Source organism: Corvus moneduloides, chromosome 5 (genome assembly GCF_009650955.1).
Source record: "Corvus moneduloides isolate bCorMon1 chromosome 5, bCorMon1.pri, whole genome shotgun sequence".
Lineage (NCBI taxonomy): Eukaryota > Metazoa > Chordata > Aves > Passeriformes > Corvidae > Corvus > Corvus moneduloides.
This window is the reverse complement of record NC_045480.1, coordinates 24,250,678-24,278,024: the sequence shown is the minus strand read 5'-3', so window position 1 is coordinate 24,278,024 and position 27,347 is coordinate 24,250,678. Positions and strand designations below refer to the sequence as shown.

The 27,347-nt window shown below is 41.3% G+C and overlaps 1 protein-coding gene across 6 annotated transcripts in view; it reads right to left on the bottom strand.

The window, feature by feature from the left end:
- LIMCH1 (LIM and calponin homology domains 1) overlaps positions 1–27,347 on the bottom strand; it is a 177,293-nt gene that overhangs the window by 5,722 nt on the left and 144,224 nt on the right. For 3 of the 6 annotated variants that reach the window (XM_032108113.1, XM_032108118.1, XM_032108117.1), the window contains 13 exons: positions 18,643–18,736; positions 16,098–16,270; positions 15,317–15,431; positions 13,727–13,801; positions 12,991–13,019; positions 11,901–11,984; positions 10,194–10,286; positions 9,117–9,221; positions 7,615–7,751; positions 6,699–6,823; positions 4,754–4,877; positions 3,431–3,508; positions 802–910 (listed from right to left, as the gene is read on the bottom strand). In XM_032108113.1, coding sequence (XP_031964004.1) covers positions 802–910; positions 3,431–3,508; positions 4,754–4,877; positions 6,699–6,823; positions 7,615–7,751; positions 9,117–9,221; positions 10,194–10,286; positions 11,901–11,984; positions 12,991–13,019; positions 13,727–13,801; positions 15,317–15,431; positions 16,098–16,270; positions 18,643–18,736 — 1,341 coding nt within the window. The remainder of the gene's footprint in view (positions 1–801; positions 911–3,430; positions 3,509–4,753; positions 4,878–6,698; positions 6,824–7,614; positions 7,752–9,116; positions 9,222–10,193; positions 10,287–11,900; positions 11,985–12,990; positions 13,020–13,726; positions 13,802–15,316; positions 15,432–16,097; positions 16,271–18,642; positions 18,737–27,347) is intronic. The other 3 variants (XM_032108114.1, XM_032108115.1, XM_032108116.1) reach the window with 3 other exon arrangements.

Sequence of the window (27,347 nt, the reverse complement as noted above, 5' to 3'; positions counted from 1 at the left end):
CAACTCTTCCCAAATTTTTACTTTTGTTTCAGCAGTTCTTGGAACAGTGAGAAAAATACACCCCTAGAACTCAGCCCATACTCCTGGGGAACACTGCAAATCTGTAAGAGGGTTTTTGTAAAGTCAAAAGTGCTTAGGACTGGATTTGAGCAGCCTCCATTTACACAGAAGTGAAGTCTAATGATTATATGGGACATCTGACTTTGAGGTTGCATTCTGGAGCCAGGCCAGTTGTGATGGATAAAGCTTAAAGACGCCAGAGATATAGTCAGGGTAAATGTCTAAAATCAAAAAAGTCTTCACAAATGTCTAATATCAATTGGGCCAGAGATAATGGAAATGGATACTTTCTAAGTTCTCTAAAAACACTTCAGGTTATTTCCAAACTGAAACACCCCAAACCAGTCAAGAAATATTTCTAGTCAAAGCTTTCCAACCATGGGACAGATCAAAGATGGCTTTGGGACTGACTGTGTTTTTGGAAGGAAGAAAAGACCACCTAAAAAAATAACAAGGTAAATAATGTTATATTTAAAAAACAATGAGCACAATAGAGAAATTATATGATGCTTCCCCCTGTAAGTAAAGAAGCTGAGTTTGCTTGCTTGATCACAGGTTTTAGTCCAATTAACATGTCTGACTGCAAAATAACATATTAGTTATGTTATTTCCACTTCTTTACAAACACACTCAGACACAACAACCATGCAAACCCCTTGGCCCCCTCATTTTCAGTTTCACTTCCACTCTACTTGCACTGTGCATGACTCGAGCTGTTTCTTAATAAAGCAAGAGACATACCCTGAAGCACTGAATATGGAAATAAAGCCCGAGTGTTTCAATAATCATGGCAGCTCCTTTTCCAAGAGGGAGACCACAGGTAGAGCAAAGCTTCCTCCCACTGACAGACCTAGGAGACAAACACGGCTGTAAGAACACAGCAACTGATGCTAAAATGGAGCCAAATGTTTAGATAGGTTTATCACCAGGGACAGGATGAGAGGAAGGAGCACTGGAGGGGTTTACATAAATACACATTGACCCTTCAGCCATGTTACTGAATCAGCCTGCACGTCTACCTTCCAGACAGGCAAGCAAAGGACTTAAAATGCTTGAATGCACAGCAGCTCAAACACATTTCCCTGCCAGTCTGCTGTGCTAGATCAAGGGAGATGCAAGCCTCTAAACAAGCCTGGGTGGCAGGGAACCATGCCTGTGGATTCCTAGAATCACAGAATGGTTAGGGGTGGAAGGGACCTTAAAGATCATGTAGTTCCAAGCCGACTGCCACAGGCAGGGAGCCTTCCACTAGACCAGGTTATTCAGAGCCCCGTCCAACACCTCTAGGGATGGGCAGTCCACAGCCTCTCCGGGCAATCTGCTCCAGTGCCTCACCACCCTTACAACAAAAGGTTACTTAGACCTAGTCAATGCCACAGCAATTCACACAAATTACCTGAGTCAGACTCTCAGCCTGGGAATTTTTAAATTTGTTTACAAATGGACTTGCTCACTGCAAATCAGAAAACAGGGATGCTATTCTTGCACCCAAACAAGCTGGTGAAGTCAATAGTGACAGCATACAGACCAGGCAGTGGTTGACTCATTTCAGCTTGGGCTGCTGCAGCCCCTTAGTACTACAACCAGTTAGACAAAACCTGAAATTGCATCTCCATCTGCAATGCAAAAAATACTTCAACTCACTCCTTCAGCAGTCCTGTCTAGACCTCTCTCATAAATCTGCAGTTGGATGACAGCTGGGTGTCAGGTTCAGAGCCTGAGGTTCAGAGCCTCAGGAATAACTGGTGCCCTTTTTCATAATGGTTTTAATAGCAGTGCAGGTGCCCACTTCTATGGGTCTCACACTCTTCCCTTCCCACCTGCCTGTCAGCCTGACAGAACTGATGCCTGGCCTAGTGAGATGAATCTGAGACCAAAAGGGATCCCCTGCCGTTATGTGTCATCCGTGCTTTTTTCAGCCAGGGCTGAAACTAGGAGAGAAACTTTGCGATACTTCATGAGTTTTGAGAAGACAATTTGACGAAATCCTACCCAGATAAGCAAGTTTACAATCTCTTGCTTTAAGGTTTTGAGGCAGCAATATTATAATAAGCCACCAATGGAGACAGATCTGGACTGCAGCATAACAAAAGAGCCATTTTGGAAAAAGAAAAAAACCCAAAAACCAAAAAAAGAAGGAGAGAGAGAAAGAGAGACAGAAGCAGCAGAAAAGCTCATCACAATTAGAAAATTGTCCTTGCTTCTACTCTTGAGCCCACGATGTACACAGATAGCACAGACACGACTGTCTTGTCGCTTCATTATCATTATTCCTTTTAGAATAACTTCGCTGTTGTTTTTTTCTCCACTCCTACAACCTTAACCCTTCTGCTTCTGTGTTATTCCTGAGTTCACCTTTGTTTTTTCTTCTTCTCCACTATCAGAGCGGAGCATCTTGAGAAATTTTTAAGAGTTTTCTAATGTTTTAGAGGGAAAATGAATTACATCCCATCCATTGTTTACAAAACTAAGATTTATTTCAGGAAAAGATCATGGAAAAGATTCTCAGATCAGAACATAGCTGCTAAAAAATATGAAGCAGCTATCACAACTAGCGACCTTTAGCAAGGAAATGATCTGCAATCCTACCAAAACTGCAGCTACAGTTACAAAAACATAATAAATTGTTCATGTAAAAAATTCCCAATAGCTTCATGTCAATGCAAGCGACATCAGAAAGAGGGCTTTGCTCTGCAACGTGAAGAAAAATGTAATTTAAATAGAAAGAAAAACCTGCTGTGTTCTGTGTTGTATTACTTCACCCTATTTAATAAGCAAACTGATTTTAACATACCCCAAATTATCAGTGATTTAATCAGGCTACAGTTAACATTTATTTAGAGTTGGTACACGTAACTCACTGAAAGATGTACAGATTGCTTGAGAGAATCAAATCTCTAAGAGATTAGCATGATTGTGGGCAAATTAAAAATCAGCAAAAAAGCAAAGTGCATTTCTAATTTGGAAATTAAAGAAAGAATTTCTTTTTAAATCAGCAAGTGACAATGTCTCAAGCAGACCTTACTCCTGAGCATGTGACAATGAAGACATCCTTTGGCTTAAGTGCTCTGATCTCACACTTTGACTGAAGTTTATACTGTCCCATTTCAATTTTATTGAAATTTCAATGGTCAAGCAGAGTTCTAAAGCTGCTTTCTGAACTGTGTTATTTGAAAACATAATACCATTGAAGCAGGCAAGAAATATGGGAGAGGGAGCTACATGTTTATCCCATGGACAGTTATGAATTGCAACATTTAGCAGACTTAATAGTGCATCCACATAATACTAATATGATTTTCACTCTGGCAGTTCACCAGCAACTACAAGAAGTGTTTGGTCTGCAAAATTCCTTATTGACCTTTAGTACCTGTTGGGTGACTGACTCAGAGCAGCAGGCGAGCAGGGAGATGACGGCCCAGATCGGAAGTTCTCATGATAGCCTGCCCTAAAATACAGAAGAGAAGATGCATTACTACAGCTGAACAACAAATAAAAACAGGTTTTGTATGGAGAAATTCGAGCTAGTGAATTTCAGGATTTTTGGTTCTGAGTCTTAGTCTGCTCGCTGCTGCTCAGCCAGGGAACTCACAAGGTAATCAGCCATGTGGAGATTCCTGCCCACCCCACCAATCCATCACAGCTCCCACCATGATGAAGGAGGGTTAAGCCAAGTCACACCACACCACACCACACCACACCGCACACCACACCACACCACACTCTCTGTTGGCCCTTCACTGAGTAAAAAGGAAGCTACCAACAGTGAAAAGTCCTTTATTTTGTTAATGGTTAATTTGTATCCAAGCTACCCTGCAAAAGTTTGGTGAGAAAAACCTTGGTTTTTGTTATCAGAAATCATAGGATTGATTCAAACTCTAACTGCTTAAAACAGTTTACAGATTAAATAACAATTTTCTCACACACACAAGCAGTTTATTACGAAGAATAGGTAATCAAACCTCAATCTACATTAGTTTTGACTGGATATAACCTTCATAGAGGTAACAGGTTCTGCAGAAGACTGTGTTCATTTATATGCTAATGAAAACAGATGTTCCTTTCTCATTACACAGCTACTTTTTGTAAATATTAGGCAAACAGCTCCCACATTTACCAAAAGAATTGGTGTTACTGCTCAGTAAGGCTTACTCAAAAGCACAAGGCAAAGCAGCAAAGAAAGAAGACCTCACCAAAATTTACAGCAGAAAGAAAATACTACTCTACATGTATCTTCTTTTAAAAGGTATAATCTTTAAAGGACTAGAAAGTAGCAATCGATGTGCGTTTGGAAGATGGGGAATGAAGCTGTTGGATATCAGCTTCAAAGAGGCAGACATAACCTGACATTCCCACTCTCATATTTAGCTACTTTTTAGCTATAAACGTTTGTCTCAGGAACTTAAATTAAGCATATGAAAAGTTATGCAGATATATGCTAAAAGAGCTATGAAGAAAGAGGAGAGAGGCATGTAGGAGGTGTGCTCCCTCATGAAATTAGTAACTGTGGTGCCTGTAATGAACAACAAAGTGGATAAATGTTAGCAGTCTCGATGGGAAAGCCAGACACGAAGGGTGTCTTCACACTGCAGGACTAATCAAACCCAACCAATAGAGAACGCTGAGCAGGAGTGTAAGGGAGAACAGAGCAAGTAGGACTTCTCTATCTTTTCAGTAACCTTTATGTCCTCACCTCCTTGCTTCCCCTGCGGAGCTCGATTGCTGTCCCACAGTCTGGCCCAGGAATGGTCTCTGCCGACCGTCCTCTGTGCACTGTGGAGATTGCTTTGTCAGCAGCTGCTGATTCCAGGAGATACCTACAACAAGAGGTAGGGAAAACTCAACATTTGAGGCAAAATGCTTTTGTCAAAATTTATAGACCATCATGGCTTATGGGCACACCATAAAGGAGAGAGGTGTACTGTTCCATGAAACAAACTCCTCAGAAATCCCCCACAAAGTCAGAGACAGGCTTTGGTACATCAGCAGATCTCTGTGGAACATCGTTCCTTTGCATTACCTTCACATAAACGTGACCTACCCTGCTGCTGAATCTATTTCTGAAGGGGGAAAGGGCAAAGTCAAACAGCCATCCACAAATAACACTTGGGAAAATGAAGTATTGTTGTCATAATGAAGGAAACACCCAAGAGACTGAAACTTCTGTGGTGCCAGGGGATCCAAACTTCTCAACAGCAAGAGTTAAAGGGATGGTATAGTAATTGCTCTCCATAAACCTACTGATAAACAGTAAATCCTTCGTAATTTTCTTCTGTGCTTCAGATGGCTCAGTGACAATAACAGCCTCCCAGCAATAAGCAATGATCTGTGTGATGTCCAGGCAGCCAACCATCCTATCTTTGAGAAACAGTGCATTACCTGGACCCTGCAATGTGAATTTTGTGGCTCACAGGATGGGGAGAAGCCTTACCCTGCCATGCGCCAACCACATGGTTTAGAGAATGAAAACTTTGCTGGGGCCTATGAAAGGCTTGTTACCTATTTTTGATGTCAAGGCAATAAACCCACATGCCTGATTATTTAAGGGCTTAAGAAGGGAGCAAGGATGGATGGGGTGCTTTAAGAGGCAAGAAAGGAGCCGTAAGAATACTTGCAGGGGACCAAATTGTTGAAAAGAACCTAGAAAAACCCTGAAGCAGGGTCATTAGCAGAAGTAGTTGAAAATTGTCAAACCCGTTAAGTTTGCTTAATCACTACTACAGATCCCCAAGGGTGTGTTGCTGGGTGATATATATTCAGCTTTCTTTCTTTGTGCAACTTTTATCAAAGCACTAACAATACAATAAAATTGAGACAAGGAAAGCAGACCTACCAAGTTTAATAGACTGAATTTGCATTTGGAGCAAGTAATAACACTGAAAACTCTTCCATCCACAGACACTTCATTTTTTAGAATAATGAACTTTTATGCAGGACTGAAAACAAAAATCTAAAACTTGATTTCAAAATTTGCATTCACTTTCTGTCTTTAGTCCTACTTATTTACTTTCCAGTGTTCACTTATATTAGGTAGATAATGATGTTAAATTCGTGAATTGACCTTTTTTTAAAGAGAGACCCTCATGACAGCAATGCTTTGGGGAAATTCCTTCCTTCAAAAACATCAATACTTATGGCAGCTAAAAAAAAAAATTAACTTTAAATGTCATTAGACATTTCTAATGATGAAACTGAGGCAGGTGTCACTTTAGGCTTGGCTTGAAAATGTTACATATCACATGTAGTGATTTTTCCTGGACTGAAACAGACATAAAGAATCTAATTAGGTATCAAAACACAAAATAAGTGTTGGAAATATGCTCCCTGTATCAAGATAAATCCTATATGTATGTACAATTATGTAAAAGATTAAAGATAACCATTTTAACTGCTACTGTGAACATGCAGGCCTATAAACGAGATATCTGCTGCAGAAACTCTCATCTCTGATGAAAACAAGAAGAGTTTAAATTTCACCTTAACATATTCATCTTTGCTAACATAAAATAAATTTTTAGTCTGAAACATTCAAATTTTGAAGATATATGTGTACTGTCAATTTCCAAAATTCTTTGAGTTAGATTTCTGCCTGATTTCTATCTGAAGGAGAACACATGCATAGGAAGCCTTACTCTCACCCTGAGTCAGTGGCAGATTCAGCCTGGCAGGTGAGCTCCGCTCCATCACCGGCATGTGGTGCTCCTGTTCACTTCCTCCTTTCAAGATACCAGTCTCTGGGTATCCTGAGAGCACTTTATTTCCACTGCCAATAAAAATAAGTCACATTGTATAAATAAAGCCAGGAAAAAATTCACCTAGAATGTAATGGCAAAATCAGACTTTTGAATATCAGCCTATTTTTTACAAAAAGATTTTTGTTATTGTGTCAGCAACGACAATAACTTCAGTGAATTAACAAGTTTGTCTCCCAGTAGCCCAAGTCTTCCTGCTTACCTTAAACTGCCACTCAGATGTGCTGAAGATTATTTTGGATTTGTGGAAAATGGATTTGTGGCTTCTTTGACAGAAAAAAAGCTTTTATCCGTGTTCTCTATACAGTGCTCAGCATCATTCGATGCCTCCCCTCTTTTGTGAAACCTGTTAATTATCAGTTAAGCAAAGTCCAGGACTTTAAACAGCATCTGGCAATTTTGGGTATGGCACTTCTGAGATAGCCAGGCAATTTCACACAGGTTCTGAGTGAAAACAGCTACTGCTCCTTTATTCCTTCAGATGACTTGTGAAATGTACACAAGACACAGAGCAGTGATGTACAGAGATGTCTGAGCTGTCTAAGGTCTGATCTGGTCGCTGTGACAGCCTCTTGGCAAAGCCATACAAGGAAAAGACAAGCCTTCCAATATGCACAACTAGCCCTGTGCAGTGCCACACGTGTGCCAGCCTGCGTGGCCAGTGAATATTGATCAGGATATATTGTATCCAGGCCACCGGGTGCTGGCGCTCCAGCGTCAATCGTGGGCACATGTGATATCCCAGAAGCCAACAGAACACAAAGCTCCACAGGGTTATGAAATGCTTAGGGTTAATACATACCTCCTCTTTTCTTGCCAGAGCTCGTTTTCGTTGCTCTTCAGAGATGGCACACTGTCCTGCTCCCAAAGCAGCTTTTTCTGCTTTGTACCTTCTTTTTGTTTGCCTTCCTCTGGAAAGCTGTTTAAATCACTTGAATTCTAGAAGACAGATGAAGAGGGAACAAGGAGCTCCCTTTGAATTTGGCATTGGCACACACGTGGGAAAAGTACAGGCTGTCCCTAGATACATTGTGTTGACACACATTATCAAAAAGGACATCTCACATTTATATAGTAGAACCATTTGATCCTGGTAAGGCTAACTTTGGATTTAATTAAGGCTCTAGCTGAAACAGCAACTAGTTGGACTAAACTGAGCATGAAATAAGTTAGGGACCAATTATGGTGTAAAGGATGGCAAATTAAAACTTTCCATTATATACTCTTTGGCAGAAATCCTTGAATTACTTTGAGAGTCTAGACAGTCTCCCATTGGACTTGCGAGGACTTTGTGAGTGGCCTCAGCTTGTTGTCTCTGCCTAGGAGCAAAGCATTACTCACATGCACTGGGCATCCTCAAAGGGCAACACCAGTACTACTTCCAAAGTGGTGCTGGAGTGGTTCATACCAGACTCGTGGAGCTTGAGTAAGCAATGGCATGAGATCCTTCACTTCTGGGTGCAGGCAGTGTTCTGACTGTTGCATAAGCAACTCCACCAAGGAAGTTACTGCTACACAGCCAAGTGGAAAATTGGCCATGGCTGATGGCCCTGCACCAGGGTGAGTGAGAACAGGGGGCAGGAAGGGTGAGAAGAGAACCAAATGATACAGTACTCCTAATCCTGAAGTTGAAGGGAAGAAGGCAGATGACTGGGTGCAGGCGCCTTACGCAGGAGAAAATTATGTCTGTGAATCCCACACTTACTCTACTGTGATCTCGCCTGGGGTGTCATTCTCTGATCTCTGCAAACACTAATTTAATTAGATGCTAGATGCATTGAATTAAACATTCTGTGCTGCATGAGTAAAAAAAAAAAAAAAAAACAGAGAGTAAACATTTCTCTGTTTGTTTTGCTGCTTTCTAGGAGGGATGATGGGAGAGAAAAGGAGGAAAACTGGGGAGGTAGGATTCAGTCTCATCTGAGATATATATAAAGCATTATATTACATTCGAGATTTTGGATTCAGAGAAACCACTTAAGGTTTTGTTGGCTCTGGAAGATAATAAAAAGAAACAGATCTTTTCACAGCACCAGTTAAAGAAGAGAGGCAGCTGCAGAGAGAAAGTTATCACTCTCTGCTCTAGTTGAAAATGGGATGGTAGCAGTTTGCTTGGGAATACAGCTACTCAGTTGTGAAAATCTGTAAGTTACAGCACTCTGAGGTATCACTAGTTAAAGAAGGGACCCAGGGAATACCCTTACTCTTTCTGCTCCTAGACTTTGATAGCCTTTAGCAAAGGATTAAACTTTTCACTAAAGATGTCTTACTCTTCAGTGCCTTACTACTCCATGAGAAACTCACCACTGTCTTGTTTCCTTCAGTGGTAGAGGAAGAAGAGGAGAGGAGCTCAGCAGAGTTTGAAGAAACAATGAATGGAACTACAGTATCCTCAATTATCTTGCGTTCCTAAAGAAAGAGGATCAGGAGAGAGGGGGGGTTAAAAATACAGAATGTATCTATGAGCTTATGAAACACAAAAGGAAATGAAGGTTTGGCTATGTGCCATATTTAGATGGCTAGATAAGGACTTGTGGTACTAAGAATAATGGTAACACCTCAATTTTTAATTTGCTTCAAGGTTTTGCACTTCCATTTCTTTTACCATTGCCATAATTGAGATGGAATTTACAAAACAGGAAAGAATATTTCACTTGGCATGGAACTACTGTTTCTCACAGCACCAGTGTATTAAGTTTAATATAAAAATATGAAATTACCCTTGGTACATGAAAAACTTAATTCTGAAAGTTGAAAAAAAATTTCTTTTTTAGATCACAAGTATGTCCCTCAAGCACAATGAGAAACCATTCATTGACATAATGCATAGACAAACTTAAAATATAAATATTTTCCAGTTTCCTGCAATAATGACCCACATAAAACAGAAGAAAACCACTATCTTATAGATTGTTAATATTCCACAACTGCAAGCTTTGAACATCTCCTGTGGATTTTAAAATTTTTTTAAAGGCCAGTTACAAAATACCTACATGATCAAGCCCAAGGCAGACAACAATTTCATCTGGAGTTCCACCAAGTCTAGGCACGGAGTATATGCCAAAATACACAGGGCTCTGCCTCTGGAGGGAACTCTGAGCGTGCCCAGACGCAGCTGTACTGACTCACCCAGACCTGCATAGCAATTAGACACCTCCACCTTTGCGGAGGTGCTGAGGATACCTGTCCAAATATTTAAATATTTTTCCTCAACATCTACAGCAGTGTTTAAGAGAAACAATCCTCCTGAGAATTCAGCCTTAAAGAGCCTTTTAATTAATTAATCTAGGTATGGGATTTTTTTTTTTTGTTTTACATGAGTGGGTGCATTTAAATACAAAAAAAAGGTCAATAAACAAGGTCCTCCTTTGAGCATTATACCTCCTCATAGTATCTACGCTCCTCCTCTTCAACTTCCCTCTGGGCCTTTTCCCATTCCTCTTTCAGCTTGTCCTGCTCCTTCTGATACTTCTCCTGTACATGGGTAGAAATGCAGGTAAATTCAGAGCATTCAGTATTAGGAATAAATTGTGTAGTATCTCCACACCAAAAATGAACTTGCTAGAAGTGGTTTAATAAGAAATAGGATGAAAAAAAAAGAAAAATTGGAAACATCCATGGGTGTCAAAAAAAGCTTATTTTTCACTTTCCCCACTTTTTTCTAGGACTCACATTTAACACCTTCAAACTTCAAGGAACTTTTGACACATTAGAAGAAGTTTAATTTGTTAACATTTTTAAAATCTTTAGTCAGAAATTAAGTTTGTGCTCAAAAATATTAGTAATTCCTTGTTTATCTTACTGTATTAAGTTTCAAAAATGTTTCACAGACCCTGAAACACTGAGACAACGGTTGTACACTAAAAACTTCAGCAAGGTAGCATACAAATGAGCAGGTTTTGCAGATATTGGTACTAATTTAAGAGATATGCCAATATAATTTAAGAATGATGAATAACTATGCAAGTTTAAAAGATAAGCGAATAGCATGTAAAGGTTTGAAGAGAGTAAGCTTATAATTAGCCAAGTAGGTTATTTTCTTCCTTGATGGGATGATTTCTTAAGAATTGTTTTCACAGCATTTTGCACAAAAAAAAATCTCAAAGAGGTGTTTAAAATTGTTTGCCAGAACTGGTTTGAATATGGAGAAGAATGGTGACTTCCATTTTCCTCTTAACCATTTCCAATGTCTGTTCAAATTGGAAACCACATCTGCTTAATCCAGAAGAGAAGCATTTATTATTGAGAGAGCACCCACATGTGCCAGAAATATTATGAGAATTTTACACCATTTTAAGAGGTGCAAAATTGGTGACATCAAGAAAGCACAGAGACACACAAGTCCTTTTTAAAAGATTAAAAGACAGCATTTTATTACTCTCTATCCTTTGACAGTTGTTTGCTCTTCTGTTACATGGAAGAAAGATATGATTTCTTTGGGATCAAAGCTAATCACAGTTTCAAAAGACACTCCTGGGAAATTCAGGTTCTCACGGCCATTGTATTTCCTCCAGCTAGGACACAAACCTAGAACTTTTAGAGTTTATTCTACCATTAGGCAAAACTAATGGTTGTCTTGAAGATACTTCCCTCTCTCACAAAACGCTCTCAAACCCAAATCCTTTCATGTCCAAACTCAGTTTGATATTTTCCAAGAACAACCTGTGAACAAAGCAGAATTCTACAAAAATCTATTAAGACCATCATTTTAAAGAAGAGTTGCACAGGCATCAGGGTTAGCAAATTGTCAGTCTCGACAAAGCGTGTCCAAGTAATTAAGTGTTTTGTAGTCTGTGCTCAACATAATTTAAATGTAATTGAGGACCAACACATTTGGTTTAACTCTGCACTGGATTGCAGAACCAAGCCCTTTTGGTCTTTCCATGGAGTGGGGAAGGGAGACATGAGAGTGCCTAAACCACAGAGAACATGTGTGTGTGTGTGCTCATTTATCACTCAACTGCCACAGAATTCACTCAAGGATCCACAGAGGATGTGGAAAACATGACACAAAATGCCCAGCTTTTGTCCAAAGGGACAATCCAACAGCTGAACCACACAGTGGAAGACATACAGTTTCTTCCCTACCTGAAGCAAGCGTTCTTGCTCATGCTGCCACCTTTCCTGGCGCTTTCGCTCTTCTTCTGGATCCCAGGACCAAAAATTGAAACGCTTACGTGAAGGAAAACCAAGCTATTAGACTGTGACACTGCACTTCACACGGCTACCAGAGAAAACTGCACTTTGCCTGATTAAGCCTGGCCAATGATGTTACAATGGGAAATTGAGAACTAGATAAGGATTCTCTCAGTGAGCAGACAATATTCTTGGCTTCACTGACACTTGGGATTGCCCATAGGTAGCCACATGATAAAAAAATAATTTGGTTTGTGAAGAAAGGCTTGGGAAACTTCAACTGAAGTGGGGAAAAAGAACCTAAAGAAAGCTCTAAGCAGCACTGAACAGAGCCACCTCCAGGGACTCAAATTTAAAGAACATACATATTTTGCTTCTCTATAACCTTCTGCACAACATGAAAAGCAGTTTTAGATTGTAAAAAAATATTCTCTCATCTTATGTCTGCTAGCACAACAGCCTATAGTCTTGCTTTTAATTTTTATCCATAATGAAATAAATCCTCAGGCTTCACTAAGGATCGTAAGACATGATGCGTTTAAAATTGTTATAATCAAGGGCAATTTTAGACAGTTGCTGTCATATTCCTTTCCAATATAAGTATTATTTGAATCTCATAGGAAAAGATTATGTCTATTTCTATATGACAAACAGAATGTGAAATACTGTGTACTTCAGAGTAGCATTTGTGGTGTGTTGGGTTTTTTTGTTTCATTGAGGAAACAGAAGAATAATGAAGTCCTTTCATTTCTATGCATTTAAAATAGAATGGTTAATTTAGAATTACATATTATTTTGAGATTGTGAAGCTTTAGTGGCTCCAGCAACCAAACACTGTATATCTAGCTCCAGATAAGAGGAGAATGCATGAATTCCAGATTCAGACTGTGCCTTGATTTGGGTTGTACTTTTCCTCTCACATGTCCATGAGAAAAAAATTCTTATTCTGGTTTAGGCATGTTACAAGACAGTTTGCATAAAAAATTAATTTCTGCTAAACACAAATTGCTAAACCAAATAATAACCCAAAAAAGGTACTCACATTTGATTTGTCACCACTATCAGGATCAGCTATTAAAAAAACAGAACAATGAAAGATTAAATTTAACACAGCAAAATGTCCTTAGCCTGTAAACAAATCTACACTATATCTGTATAAAAGAGCTTTATGTTAGTTTCCTATTTGCTCCCACAACCAAATGCAAGGACTAATTGCAAGAAAATAAATCAGAAACCAGATTACACCCATCACCAACAAAACTACTTTTTATCTGGGTACAGAGGAGCACAATATTAACTATCAGATTCTACTCTACCACTAGCTAATGCCATCTACTTCTGGCCACAGATGTTAGCAGTGTTCAGACACCGAGTGTTACCTACCTTGATCTACTTTTCCCTTCATGATTCAGTGCAAGGAAGGAAAAAGTACAGCAATGCTAAAAGAATGGGACTACACTATTCAAGAGCCACAGTTACGAAGAGAACCATTGCCATTTTCTATCCAAATGTCTTTGAAAATTAGACTGATTTAAAGAAATTAAGAAAAAGGTATTTATAGGCAAGGGATTTCTTTTGGGTGCCTGAAACCAGAGCAACACAACAATGTGCAACCCAACAGCTCTTTGTCAACTGTGCAGCAGGAATAGAAATTTTCTACGAAAGCGAGAGGTAGAACAAGTCCCCGTGATCATCAGCTTTCGCCCCAGCCCCACGTCCGAAGACACCTATGGCTGGAGCGGCAGAAGGGCTGGAGCTGCTCTTAGCGCCGCATTTACCTGACTGGGAGAAAAACTGTGAGCGCCGCCAGTTGTTGCGAACCCTAAGCGGAACCATGGCCCCGCGGGGCAGCTCTGCAGGCAACGGCACGGAGACAAAACAAGAAACAGCGCGGTCAAAAGGCGATGACAGACTCTCAGACCTCAGCCACCTTGGTCATGAGAGGGATTTTGTCTACAGTCGCTTTGGCCCATGGCAGCTAATTTACAGTGGACCCGAAGATCACACGGACTGTCTGTATTTAAATGCTACTTTTTGCAACATGCCACCTGAACTTACACGAGAGCTCTAGCACACTAATGCAAGGGCAGCCACTCCTTCAAGTCTTTGCACGGTGCTTGCATTCATTCCTATTGCAGATACAGGTTTTAACAGATTTGGCGAGCCTTTCAGTGCTCTATATGGTGTGAACACTAGAGTGCAGCCAAGTGTTTCAGCACCAGTCAGAACACAGGCAAGAGACCTATGACCTGTTACTTGATACTGGGTTTGATTTGCTTAACATAAAACGATATTGTTCTCGCAGTCTGCTTGGGTAGCACCTCCCCACTAAAAAAAAAGTGAGAATTCCATTCCTTTTCAGACAATCACAGGGTGGTTTGGGTTGGAATGAACCTTAAAGATCATCTAGTTTCAATTCCCCCTGCCATGGACTGGGATACTTTCCACTGGATCAGACTGCTCAAAGTTCCATCCAGACTAGCTTTGAACACTTCCAGGGATGGGGCATCCACAACTTCTCTGTGCAACCTGTTCCAGTGCCTCACCACACTCATCATAAAGAATTTCTCCTAATATCTAATCTAAATCTGCATTCTTTCAGGTTAAAGTCTTTATTCCTTCTCCTATCACTACATGGCTTTGTAAAAAGTCCCTCTCCAGTTTTTTCACAGTGGAGCACCTTCAGTAGTTTAAATCTTGAAAACGTTAGGCTAACCAGGATATTACCTATAGTTTAACAAGCTAGGAAGTTCTTATGGGAAAGAAAACTTCAGGGAAATTTTTCTCTCTTTCTTCCACAATACCCACATAAAATGCAGCTTTAAAATAAATTTTAAATCAAACTACTAAACATTATCAGTCTCAAGCAAAACTTTGTCATGAAGGCACGGGGAAAAAAGGGTTCTGCATTGCAAGAACTTGTGCTGGGCAGTGGTCAAATTCAAGGATGTGGCCAGATATGTGTATTGTTCATCTATGAAAAGGAGCTCCACAAGAGCAACTGAGTGCAGAATTTATTGCCAGAAAATTTTATCATGAAATAAAACCAATTGATAAGTAATATTCATCTGTGACCAGCAGTATGTAATACTCATTGACATAATAAACCCTTCACTGCTAGGCCAAGTAAATGCAAGATAGGGCTCTTCCTCTGCTGTGTCAAATTTCTGCTGTTGTGTTTAAGAGGAATAGCCAGAAGAGTCCTTTGCATCAGAGAAGCCACACTACCAATATCAGTCAATAAAAATAGAAAATAAATGTTTTAGCTCCAAAACCCTCCAAGTTATCGATTAAGCACTTCTCCCTGAACGTCACATGCCCATATTCAGCTACTGTCTGTCTGAGTTTTCCAAATGCTTCTTGCTCACCTTGTAGACCAGAATTATGCAGAGTAACTTGGCTGGTCTCCGGTAGTTTCTTTAAAAACGGCAGCACTACACTCCCCTTTTCTTCCAGGGCTTTTGCTTTCATCACCTGTTCAGACATTTGGGAGCAGAAAACGGTATTTAAAAAGCAACAGGTTCAATCAAAGGTTAGTTTAAACCCTTTCTACTTATTTTCTGAAACAACATTACCAAAGATGAAGCCTCTATCTCCAGAATTACAACATGGAGTTGCAGTACTGAAGTCCTGTAAGTAACTGCCAGCTGTTTCCTGTTGACATTCACACTGCCCTGCACACCAAAGTCAATCCTCTACCGACATCTAGCTCACCAACATCTAATTCACCTGACAGAGCAGTATGGTCACAGCCATTTGTCACCTCTACCACCACCTGCACTTGTTCAGCACTTCAGGAGGACTAAGGGGTTAAGCTCCACGGTCTACACCTTCTGGATACTCTGCCCTCCCAACAGGTGGTGGGACTGGGGTTTGTAGGTTAAGTTCTCATTTCTAGTCCCACCAGTTTACAGGTTCAAACACTACAAGCAGACACGTGGAGTTCCTTTTGAGGGGGAACTTTCTGACGACCACAGGATCTGGCAGCTGAAACCATCCTTCCGGGTCATGCTTTGAATGAACTCCTGAAGTGACATTATATGGAGAAAAATACCAATTTGCACAATAAACATTTCTGTGTAAGATCTTTCTCCTTTTTTTTTTGTTTTGTTTTGTTTTCCGCTCCCTCCTTTTCTTGTCCATACATACCTCCTGTGTAGGAGGGAGCTCTGCTTCCTTCTGCTGCTCTATTTCAGCTTTCTTCATATCTTTCTCGCTCGAAGCAGTTTCCTCTGAAGAGACAGGACTGGGAAGAAATTCTAATCTCTTCACAACAGGGCTGGCACAAGCTGCAGTTGACTTGAATTGCTTTTGATCTAAACCTAATCCACACATATAAGAAATAATGTTGCAAGGTTAAGATACATTTTCAAATAAAATATTTGCCTATTTCTTACAATCCAGTTTCTTACTGTATATACTGTGAGCCCATTTACTAGATGTTTTGAAAAAATAAACTTTTTTCAACACAGGAAAAACTAATCTCTCAGAGAAGACAAGACTCAAATAATGAAATCACCTATCAAAATTTATGTGGTTACACTTGACTTGGGCTTCATGGGACACCCTTCATGGTCAACAAAAATAGAGAAGAAGTCCTTGGAAAAGAGTCACACAAACTCTTTCAGACACTCCTCTGGCTGAGAGGAGCTGTAACCTACAATGGGCCTATTGAGTTAAGATCTCTTTACTGAAGTTATGTGATGAATCCTATCCTAAGATGCTACAAAGACAAGTAGCTATATGACATGGTCTCACTCTCAGCACTGGAGGATATTTCAGCTTGCCTATTTTCACTAAACCTACCACTTCCACTGACCATCAGTTAAGCATCAGACAACAAACAAACTGCTAACAGGCAGCCTTGGACTGGAATAACCTAGCTGTCATCTAACTCTTAAAGAAATCCAACAAGTTGATGCTGATTCCTGGGAGAAGGGACTATAAGCACACAGGTCTACAGCTGAGGACTGTGACAGCTGATACCACCACTGGAAGCAGAGCAGTTGCCAGCATCTCAGGCACTGAATAAGCACCCAGACATCTCTGCAACCTCCTAAAGAAGAAACTTCAGATCCTGTTCCCTTTCCAACCACAGCAGCAGTGGCGGCTTCTGAATATACCCTTTTGACAGGCTGGGAGAGCAAGCTAAGAAAGAGAGGCAGCCTAAGACTCCACTAAGAACGTGCACACCAGCAGAGACAAGAGCTGCTCCTGCTTCCAAGGCAGATGCACCCTCCTTCGGGGCAGTTCCCCCACCATTAGAGGCATAGGAGCCACAGCATGGAAGTATTTGGCTTGTACTGAACAGCAAAGGAGGTTGTTTACTCTACAAGATGTTCACAGACTTTGGACCCCATCTATCCCTCCAAAGCAGACATAATGAAAACCCCATGTTACTTTGCCATTTCGATCTTTGCAATGCTATCTCAGTTTTCCTTGCCAGACAATACTAAAATTTGCTGTTAATCTTTAGCATTTCTGACAGCAGGGGAGCTGGAGCCGAAGTGGCTTTGTGATTTGTAGACAACACCAGCTCATCACTGTTGACTCTTGAGAAGAGAATTTGGTCATTTCATTACAAGATTGCACCTTCTACCTTACCTTCCAGATGCAATTCAAAATTGCTAAACTATGTACTTTGGCATCTAGGAGCCAAAGTAATTAAGTCAGCTAATGAGCCCTTGCTAACAGCCCATGTGCTTCTAATCTTTGGGGAATGGTACCTCACTGATGTTCGAGGGCAAAGCTCAATTGTTCAAGTCACATTTATCCCCAACAAATAGGAGCATTATGCTTACACACCAACTGCAGCCAGAGATCTCATTTAAATACCTATTTGATACAGTACTTTTTACTTACTCATACCAAGCTGAACTTTGATAGACCCATTAAAAAAAATGAACAACAAAAAAATACCATGAACTTAGTATAATAGCATACAGCAAATAAAGTGCCTACTCAAAGACAATGTTTCAGAAACATACTTTTGAGGAAAACAGCTTAAAATTCTACCAGCAAATTCCTTTCCCTGGATTAGGAATCATGCATAAAGGCTTTAAAGCAGAAAATTAGGAGTCTACATAATACTGTCCATTTAAAGCCCCTATGGGGACTCAAGTGCCCCTTCTTACTCTTTCTCCCCATTCCTTAATGTCTTGGGGAAAAAAATGTGTCAAACAGAAGCTATTACTGACTGGCAGCTTCTGCCCTTGTTGCTTTCTGGTTACAGCATGCTGTGGCACTGACTTTGCACTTGCACAAATGGCCAAGTGGACAACTCAGGTGTGTCATTTCAACCACAGAATGACACAACAGCCCAGGCTGGAAGGGACCTCGACAGACTACCTCGTCCTGCATTTTGTGGGAAAGAGAGACTAGAGGAGATTCTCTAGCACTGTGTCCAGCCGCACCAGAAAAACCTCCTGCCACAGGGGCTCTACCACATCCCTTGGAGGCTGCTGCACTGAATGACTGTTCTGACTGCAATCAATTTCATTTCATGTCAAAATTACTGACATCTGCAGCATTTTCTAATGAGCCCTGTTGGTGCTGCTGCTGATGCTCCTATCAGATTCCTGCCACAGGATGTACCTCAGTCCAGGCCCGTAAGTGAGGAAGGGCAAGGGCAGGGGTGAGGGCAGCAGCACACCCACCTGGGGATGGGCAGGGGTGAGGGCAGCAGCACACCCACCTGGGGATGGGCACGCTGCGGGGGCAGGTGCCGCACTGCTGGGGCTGGGCTCGGCTTGCAGGCTGTCAGCTCCATCCAGTTCCACCGGGGGGGCCTGGAGAGAGGAACACAGCATGGAGTGAGTGCAGTGGAAATAAAAGCATGTGCTAATTCCTCAGGGCAGTGCTTGCTGCTCCTTTGTAGTGTGTTTGAACCACATCAGCTTGGAGCTCAGCAGGGCATTGGGGAGAATGTTTCAGAGCAATATGCGCCCGTTCAGGTATTGAATGGCTGTGCTTTAATCTCCTTTTCAAATCGCTCATCATCAGCCATTAATGTGGTTGGTTTGGAATAGCTCCTACAAGCTTTAAAACTGTAGGATATCTTGGATTGTGTTAGCTGGAGATAAGCATACATTTCCCCCCTAGTTTCACCTTCCAGAATAACACAAAAACATATGCATTAGTGAATAGATAGCACATACTAGTGTTGGGAAAGCGGCAAAGTAATTAAATACTTCCTTTATTTCACGGTTGTCTAAACAATCTGTTATCCGAGGGGAAAAGCCAGAGTTTGTATTAAAGGTAATGAAATACTTGAAACACTATTAAGAGAGGACTGAAAAAATATGGTAAGACCATATCAAGGCAATAATTCAAACGCCTTTGAAAAGCAAGCTTCCTGACCTGGACAGGGCTGTTGCAGAGTTAAAACCACACTGTCAAAACAAGGGTAACACTTCAGCTGATCTATTCAGCGGCCTCCACCATACATCTGCTTTTCCAGAAGGCAAGTCAAGAAAAATCTCCAGCAAAGCTATCAGCCATTGCCCATAGCTAGTGCTTCTAATGCATCCAAGATCTCGAAAACGGCACATTGAACGGAGGAAAATAAAAAATGCAGACTACTTTTAGAAATAAGAAGTAACATATTTCAGAATTAGTCTATTGTAGACTCTCTTTCCTGTCCTCCTCCCACTCCTCCATCTTCTTAACAGCTGCAAAGGAGGAAATCTGATGACATTTCCTCTTTTCTGCAGGCAGGAATCAGACCTCCACCTTCTGCATGGATCTTGTTTCCTACCCCTGCAGGCTCACATGAACCTGTGGCCCCTTATCTGAACATGCCCCATGAAAAACAGACCTGGGCTCTCACAGCTTGGTCACTGGGGACATCTGCTGACAATGCCAACAGGATCTCAACACCTATGGACACACCATAAAGCTCCAGGGAACTTTAATGCTGGCAAAGCTTGTGAATCCCTGCCTCATCTCCTCTCTGGAGGGAGGCGTGCTCTCAAGAGGGGCAGGGAACACGTCTGGGAAGATGCCCTGCAAGGAAATAGTGCAGACTGGTGTGGGGCCATGGCCAGGGCCAGTGACCCAGGCAAGCCCAGCAGGCAGCCAGCAGTGCTGGGAACAAGAGAAGGGGCCTGCCAAGGGCTGTGCTGCCACCTCTCAGCAGGACAGGTGCCAGATCACAGCCACGAGTCTCTAGAAGCGGCAGCACTTGCTGGGGCTGGCTGCCCGCCATCCTCCCCGCTGCCGCCACTTCCCAGTGCACCTTCACCTCTGCCACCCTCAGCCTCTGCCCCAGGCAAGACATGAAGATACATCCCCCACGTGCCTAAAAGCAGTTCTCGAACTGGATGAGGCAGAAAGCTACCTCTAAAAAGGTAAGATGGAAAGCTTCAGGACATCCTCTCTACCATGTCCACCTGTGAATGCATCTATACCAAGAGCGAAGAAAGCACAGACCTCTCCCTCCATGTCTCACACACTCCCAGGAGGGGAGGTCTCTGCAGTTGAGGCACAGGCTAAAGCACAGCCCCAGAGAAATGCTCCAAAGACTTCAAGTCCTGTGCCCCAGAGGTTTATCGCTTGCCATTTAGTTGCTCTTTTCTTTCAAATAACCCACCTCTCCCTCCCCCAGTTCATCTGGATGCCAGCCTGCTGTGTCACTGAGAGCCTTCATCAGAAAAGGCCCAGCAGAACACTACTGCAACTAAAGAACATTTCCTCTTCAGCCTTAGTTCTGGCTCCTGATCCAACAGTGGCCAGGGGAGAAGCTACTGGAAATCCTTCCTAACCTTGCTCAAAGAAGAAACAAGTATTTCTTTTCTGCATGAGGACAGGCAGCCCAGTCCAACAGGCTAGCCAGATAGGTCGTGCCATTTCTGTCCTCTGAGGTTTTCAAGATTCGAATGATAAAGCCCCTAGCAACCTGTTCTGATCTCAAGTCTGATCCTGTTTTAAGCAGCAGAGCCAGCTAGAGACCTACAACCTGAATTACTCTGTGTCATTCTACAACCTACAATACTCGTTAAACCTAAACAAATGACTATTATTGAGAGCTCAGAATTTGCCCTAAACAACGTCGTTTTCACATGCAAAAGCAAGAAGCTCCAAACTCACTGCTCCAAACCATAAGCCCTGCCAAAGAAATGGCTGTAGATTTCAATTATTAATATTTCGATTGATATTTTTGGTAAAACAATGGAATTCACCCTTCACTCTCAAAAAGCAACTCAATTGTCCAAATTGAAAAATTAAAATAAATAAATACATTCAACTTTAACTTCAACCTCAGAGGCTTTAAAGCTATAAACTGTGAAAATCCCAGGGCCCATACAAAAAGTGTTGAACTGTTATACCCAGGAAAGTCAATTGCTGATGTGAGCTGGTGCTGGAGAAAGAGCACAGTCATAACGGCCTCTCAGAGGAGCTAAAACGCTCAGTGAATGCCGCAGTGACACATGATGCACAGACATGATGCACTTGTATCACCTCTGGTGCTGTCATGCAGCTATCCTGCACAAGTGCAATAACTAAACCTACCCATAACCTATACTCAGGAGGCTGAACCAGGTATAGACGTAAATGTTATTTATAGAAAAAAGAGCTACTATGTGCTGCAAGAAAATTGACTTTCCAATGGCATGCTGCAGAAGTTCTGTTCCTGCTCACGCGACTTGACTCTCTCTCCCTCTGCTGAGAAATTAAATGCTAGTGACATGCAGCTAAAAATATAAAACTGATTAGTAACTAATTTATAAAAAAATTAAGTCAACTTCACTGGGGAACTCTCTTATTTCCACTAAATTTAATTCTATTTATAATACTAAGTTAATGTAGTATTATCTAGTATTTTATCAACAGGTGCATAATACACTTAAGAAAATTCTTGCGCTGATATAATTGATAAAATATCTTTTCTACCACAGACTATCATCCTTCACATTTCATAAATATTTGTAATCAAATGATGATGTTATCACTGACCATGAAAACAGGCACACAAACTACATTTCACTACACCTAAGGCATTTCACTACATCTAAGAGGACTGTATTTTGACATGGACACTGAAAGACTGAGTAACCTAGTGAGTGATGTTTCTGAGGTGCTTCAGTTCTATGAGGAGCTCTCGTGCCTTGCGATGAAGGACTGATGTAGCCTCTCAGCACCCCTCTGCCATATGTGTTTGTGTGGGCAGAGGTCTCTTTCTGCAGGGCAACAGAGCCATTCCATACACATGCTCTGCTGCAGATGCCTGTGAGGGAAGGTCACACAACACCACCACAGGCAATGCAGCCTTCAAGAGGAGTAGGAAAAACCTCAGTGCATGGGGGCTGTGCCCATGGATCTCTGCCCACAGATCAGGCTGGTGTCGAGACTCTGTCCTATTAAAACTTCTAAAAAGTGAAGAATGCTGTCTACTTGGATGGGTGGTTTTATTAACCCATGCATCTGGATACCCAGGACTTAAAGTAAGCTTTCCCATTTATGACTTAGCCATAGTTCATGATGGAAAGTTAAACACTGCGATGGCAGTTGTGGTTATGAGCACGTCAGTAACAGAGGACAAAGCAACACCAATGTTCTGCTAAACAAGGTATCCATTTAACAAAGACACAAGCACAAGTATATAGTGTTACCAAACACCTGTTAGGCATGAAAATAAATTAGTTCAGTTTGTGACAGCAGGATTTTTATCACATAAACTAGGGTATCAGTCCAAGTATTTCTTTAATTAAGATCATACAAGCCAGAAATGGCCATATTGGCTACTGCTACGGCAGAACTTTACACCCTTAACAAAACCCTAAAAATACAATATCCAATACCTTATACACAGAGTGTCACAACTTCTACAAGAATACAAACTCCAAAGGAAGTTACAGTAGAACTTTATTAATCCTTCTTGTAAATTAAATCGAAACACAGCTCAGTTAACACTGCTTGCACATAAAATCATGTGAAATAATGTTATTGTATTTTCTATGAAAACATGACAAAACAAGCTGTCTGGAATCAGTGAGAATGCAGACATACCAGAAAGAATCAGGTTGAAACTGCAATTTAAACGTTGTAAAACCATTCAGGAATGAAACTGGTTGCAACATCAATAGCTACATGTAGAAATTGTCTGACAAATCACAAAACTTCAGTGATTCGAATTCTGCACATATCATTGACTTCAAAATTTTTGTACAAAGATTTCCTAATCAAAATTAATGATGTGAGTGGTAATGATGGCACAACCCTGGGCTGCCACAGCTCAGTTTTTTGCATGTTATGCAACATATGGTACTACAGCCAGAACACTGCTTCAAAAGGTTAAGTCATCTGCCAGCTATATAATACTATAATCAGGCCAGCTATTTACAATGAAAGATCAGGGTAATCAGTAGCTGACAGAGAAGTCTTGAAAATGTTGCAAGAAAGTGTGAAGGATTCCTGATAGTCATTAGAGTTATTACTGCTTGACTGGGGTGTAAAATTAGCTTCTTTCACTGACAGACAGTGACAAGTGCATGGCTGTCTGAAGGACGGGAGACAGGCATGTTATGTTCATAACCAAATGATGAGCAGAGTTCCCTTCTAGCTGCTTTGAAGCTTTGCTGCTCTCACTTCTCGTCCTACACCTTTTACCCTTCAGGTAGTCCAGCCCTCCATGCACCTTTTCATGTGTGGTTCAAGGCAAAGCTGTCAATCTGGAACAGACATACTTACTCTACGAGTGTTTCTTGTAATGAGTCAAAGAACAAAGACTTGTCTTACTGGATATGTACAAACCAGGATGTCAGCCCTGCTCTTGTGTAGCTTGGCCAACAATCCTCAACCACAAGAAAGCCTATACTTTAATCTCAGTTCAATTAGTGAATTTTTCAACATGAAGGAGAGTGTTACTTGGATGTAGAAAACAAGTGTATTTTGTGCCAAGCATGCAGTGAGTAGAAATGGACAAGTTTAAGCTAGCTAGAGAAAAATTAAAAGAAAACTGTCTCTCCCCACCATCACTACCTCACCCTGATCTTTTCTAGGTTGCTGCCTATATTTTTTTTTTTGGTTGATCAGAGCGAAGTTATAACTAGAACTATAGGAAGCCAATAATTTCTAAATGCTCATAGAAAGATTGGTTAAAATAAAGGGATGTTACTTACTTACTTAATTCCTCTACACTAAAATCTGCACAAACACTGTTTTAAAACAAAACATTTATTTTTCCAGCTTCTGATTCAAAGAGCTAGTGGATACAACTTCTCACCATTTGTAGTGTCCACCACTATTCTGTATAATGGGAAGACTACACAGCCGAAATGGCTGACAGGTAGGACCAGGATGAGGAGATGATTCTTACATTATTGCTGGTATTGCCACTGATGGATCAGTCTTTGGGCTTGTGCCCCAGTTTTTCCAACTGCATTGAGAGGTATAGGTATGCTTTACCTACTATGCCTCTTAGCACCACATTGCTCCACAAACACCAGTGAGATATTTTCCTCCTGTTTGTAGGACAAGTTTATCCTTTTTAGCCTTTAATCATAGGCAAAATTTCATAAGCTACTTTAAGTAAAGGTAAGTCTCATGTAAAATCCCTTTTACACTACCTATACTCTACCTAATACTCTACCTATACACTAGAGATATAAGTATACTTTTTGATAATATTTTTCTTTACTGTCCTGCCCACCTGCTGCAGTTTTTTGCATCTCATTTCATAGTCGATTTATGCAGGATGTACATATGTTTCCCAGTCAGTCTCTGATTGCCAAACATTATTTGACTCACATATATAATGGGGTCCTTCTCTTGTCAAAAAGACAACTGACACTGAGGTCTCCCCCACAGGAAACGATCTCTGCACTTCCCTAGCTCCCCAAAAGCCTCAATAGTATTAGTGTTTTAAGCGGTGCAACTTAAATAAACTTCAGGCCAAAAGCGCTGTTGGACTACAGTTGCACAGCATCTTCCCCTGTTGCAGACAATGCCTAAGGGCAGCCAGACAGATTCAAATTAGGACTACACAGCTTCAAAGGGAAGCCAGCCAGGCTGAGAGAAGGCAGAACTAGTCCATTTGACAAATGAACTGAAACAGCAGGAGAGCAGCCCTATGCGGGATGGAGGAGGAGGAGGAAGGGGCATGTAAAGAACAGGAAGAGAATCGCAAGGGAAGGACAGGAGTGCTATTATAGGTAAGGTATGCATGAAAAGAAATATATATTTCACAAAAGAGACTTGGAGCAGAAAATTAATGAATAAAACACAAAACCAAACCAAATCTACAAGCAACTAGAGGGGAAAAAACAAACTCCTAAACCAGCATTTCCCAACACAGGAACTATACCTGTGAATCTTATTCAAAGCCTGGGAAGGACATAGCTAACAAGAAATGAATCAATAAAATATACAAATAAACACAGTGAAAGCAAGTTTAGAAATGGCTTTGAAAACATGCTTAATTTGTAGAAGTTTTCTCAAGGCATAAGAGCTTCAGTTATTTCTTCCCTTTAGACAGCTCTTCTTCTTCATCTCAGCTGCTTTTCTATGCCTGTCCGTCATTTTCTCCTCCTCTTCTGGAATGTCAGAAGGGTTAAGCATCAGAGAAAACCTAAAGCCCTGTTTTTGCTTTGTGGGAGGTGATAGTGGAGGCTTTCAGAAGGCTTCCTTACTTCTAAGAATGTCCCACCCCTGGAGCAAAAATCAAACCTCTTTTTCCCTTCTGGAATGCCGACAGTGAGTGCTAGATGCAGTATCCTACTGAGCAAGAGGTCACATTTTATGGGGAGTGGGACAAGCCTAGGAGGATCTTAGCTTTCCTAATTTGGATTCCCAACTTTCCTAGGAGTGGTTATATCCTTCAGAGAGGAGTTTAGCCTTTCAGGCTCTGCAGATGAGGCTGACATCATTGTGTTAGCTGTCCAAAGTCTGAAGTAAAATAAGTACAGGGAGAAGGCTGAGTGAAGTGAGTCCAGCATAGATGCCCAGTTCTTGCAGATAAGGCCCCAGACCAATTACAACCATATCAAGCTGTCTATAGCAGTGCTTGTCTGTGTCCCAACGCACACAGTGAAGAAGCCAAGCATCAGTACCATGCCCCATCTCTGTAACCTGGCAGCTAAGCCCTTTCCATCAACAAGGACTTTCCTGCATGCTTAACAGCTAAATTTACTGCCCATGCCTTAGTCTGAGGCATGGAGACCTGGAAAATTAAAAAGAAGCATCTGGGTAAAGAGAAGTAAACATCCAGAGGAAACAGAACCTGAAATCTTATTTTAGGCTGGCAAATTCCCTTCCAGCTACAGGCAGATCTCCTTCTCTTCTCTCTCATCACATTCTGTTCCACTTGTTTGATCATGGAAGATCTCCTCAAAGCAGTCTGCGCTCCTTGCTCTGCCCTTGACATGTTTAATACATTTAATACCTTTGCTTGAAGCTGGGGTGCCTGGAGTAATTATGATGGTTTGCACTACCCAGTCACATTACTGATGGAATTGTGAGGCTAGTGATATAAAATCTGTAGTTAGAGCATAGACACTCTGTCACTAGCACCATTTTGGTGCACACGCATTCTCTCTTGGAGGCTTCATAATTAAGTGCATTCAAGCTTACAAACCAAGAGCTATTCTGAAAATGTCAAGAGTCACAAGGAGTCTGAGGAGTCAAACTCTTCTGCCTCTTTTGCTAGTATCACCACAAGAACTAAGAATTGGAAGGAGAAACCAGACACGGAAAAATTTGTGTTCAGCTGGCCATATCATCCTCAAAGCTGTAGAAAGGGGAGGATGAGAGGACATCAAAGAGATACAAGCACACTCAAGACGTAACAGTGACTTCTGCTGGTGAGTTTCCTCATAACTCTAACTAGGCCTGAAAATCCTAAAAAAAGGAGTGAGTAATATTTTCACCTGGCTACTTTTCTGATTGTCATTGAGCTTCTAATCTCCAGCAAGCTGAGGTTCTTCTCTATTCTCCAAACACTCCCACTGCCTGCTCTTCCATATCAGATCCAATGCTTACCTGGCTTTTCCCTCACATCCAAGTTTTTCTGACAGGAGCAGCCTCAGCTCTGCCTTCCCTGCAAATCATTCACTTTTGACTCAATACCAGTTCCCTCAGACAGGATCAAGTCTGTGCTCACAGCACATACCAGTTCCCATGATTGCTGCAGGCTCCATGGTTTGTGCCCATAGCTAGAGACTGGCATTAAGCAGAGGAGTAAAACACAAACCCTTTCTCATGAATGAGCCATCACGGCCCAGCATAGATCCCTGTCTGCTCCCTGTTATCCCTCTGGCCAATGCTGGGATGAAATCTAAGATGAAAGAAAAAATTATCATACCCCAACTCTCACCACATCTCCAATTCTCTTTGTTGTTACACAGAAAAAAATTGTGAGAATTCCCTCTCCTGTCACTTGCTTGCAATCCTTTTACATGCTCT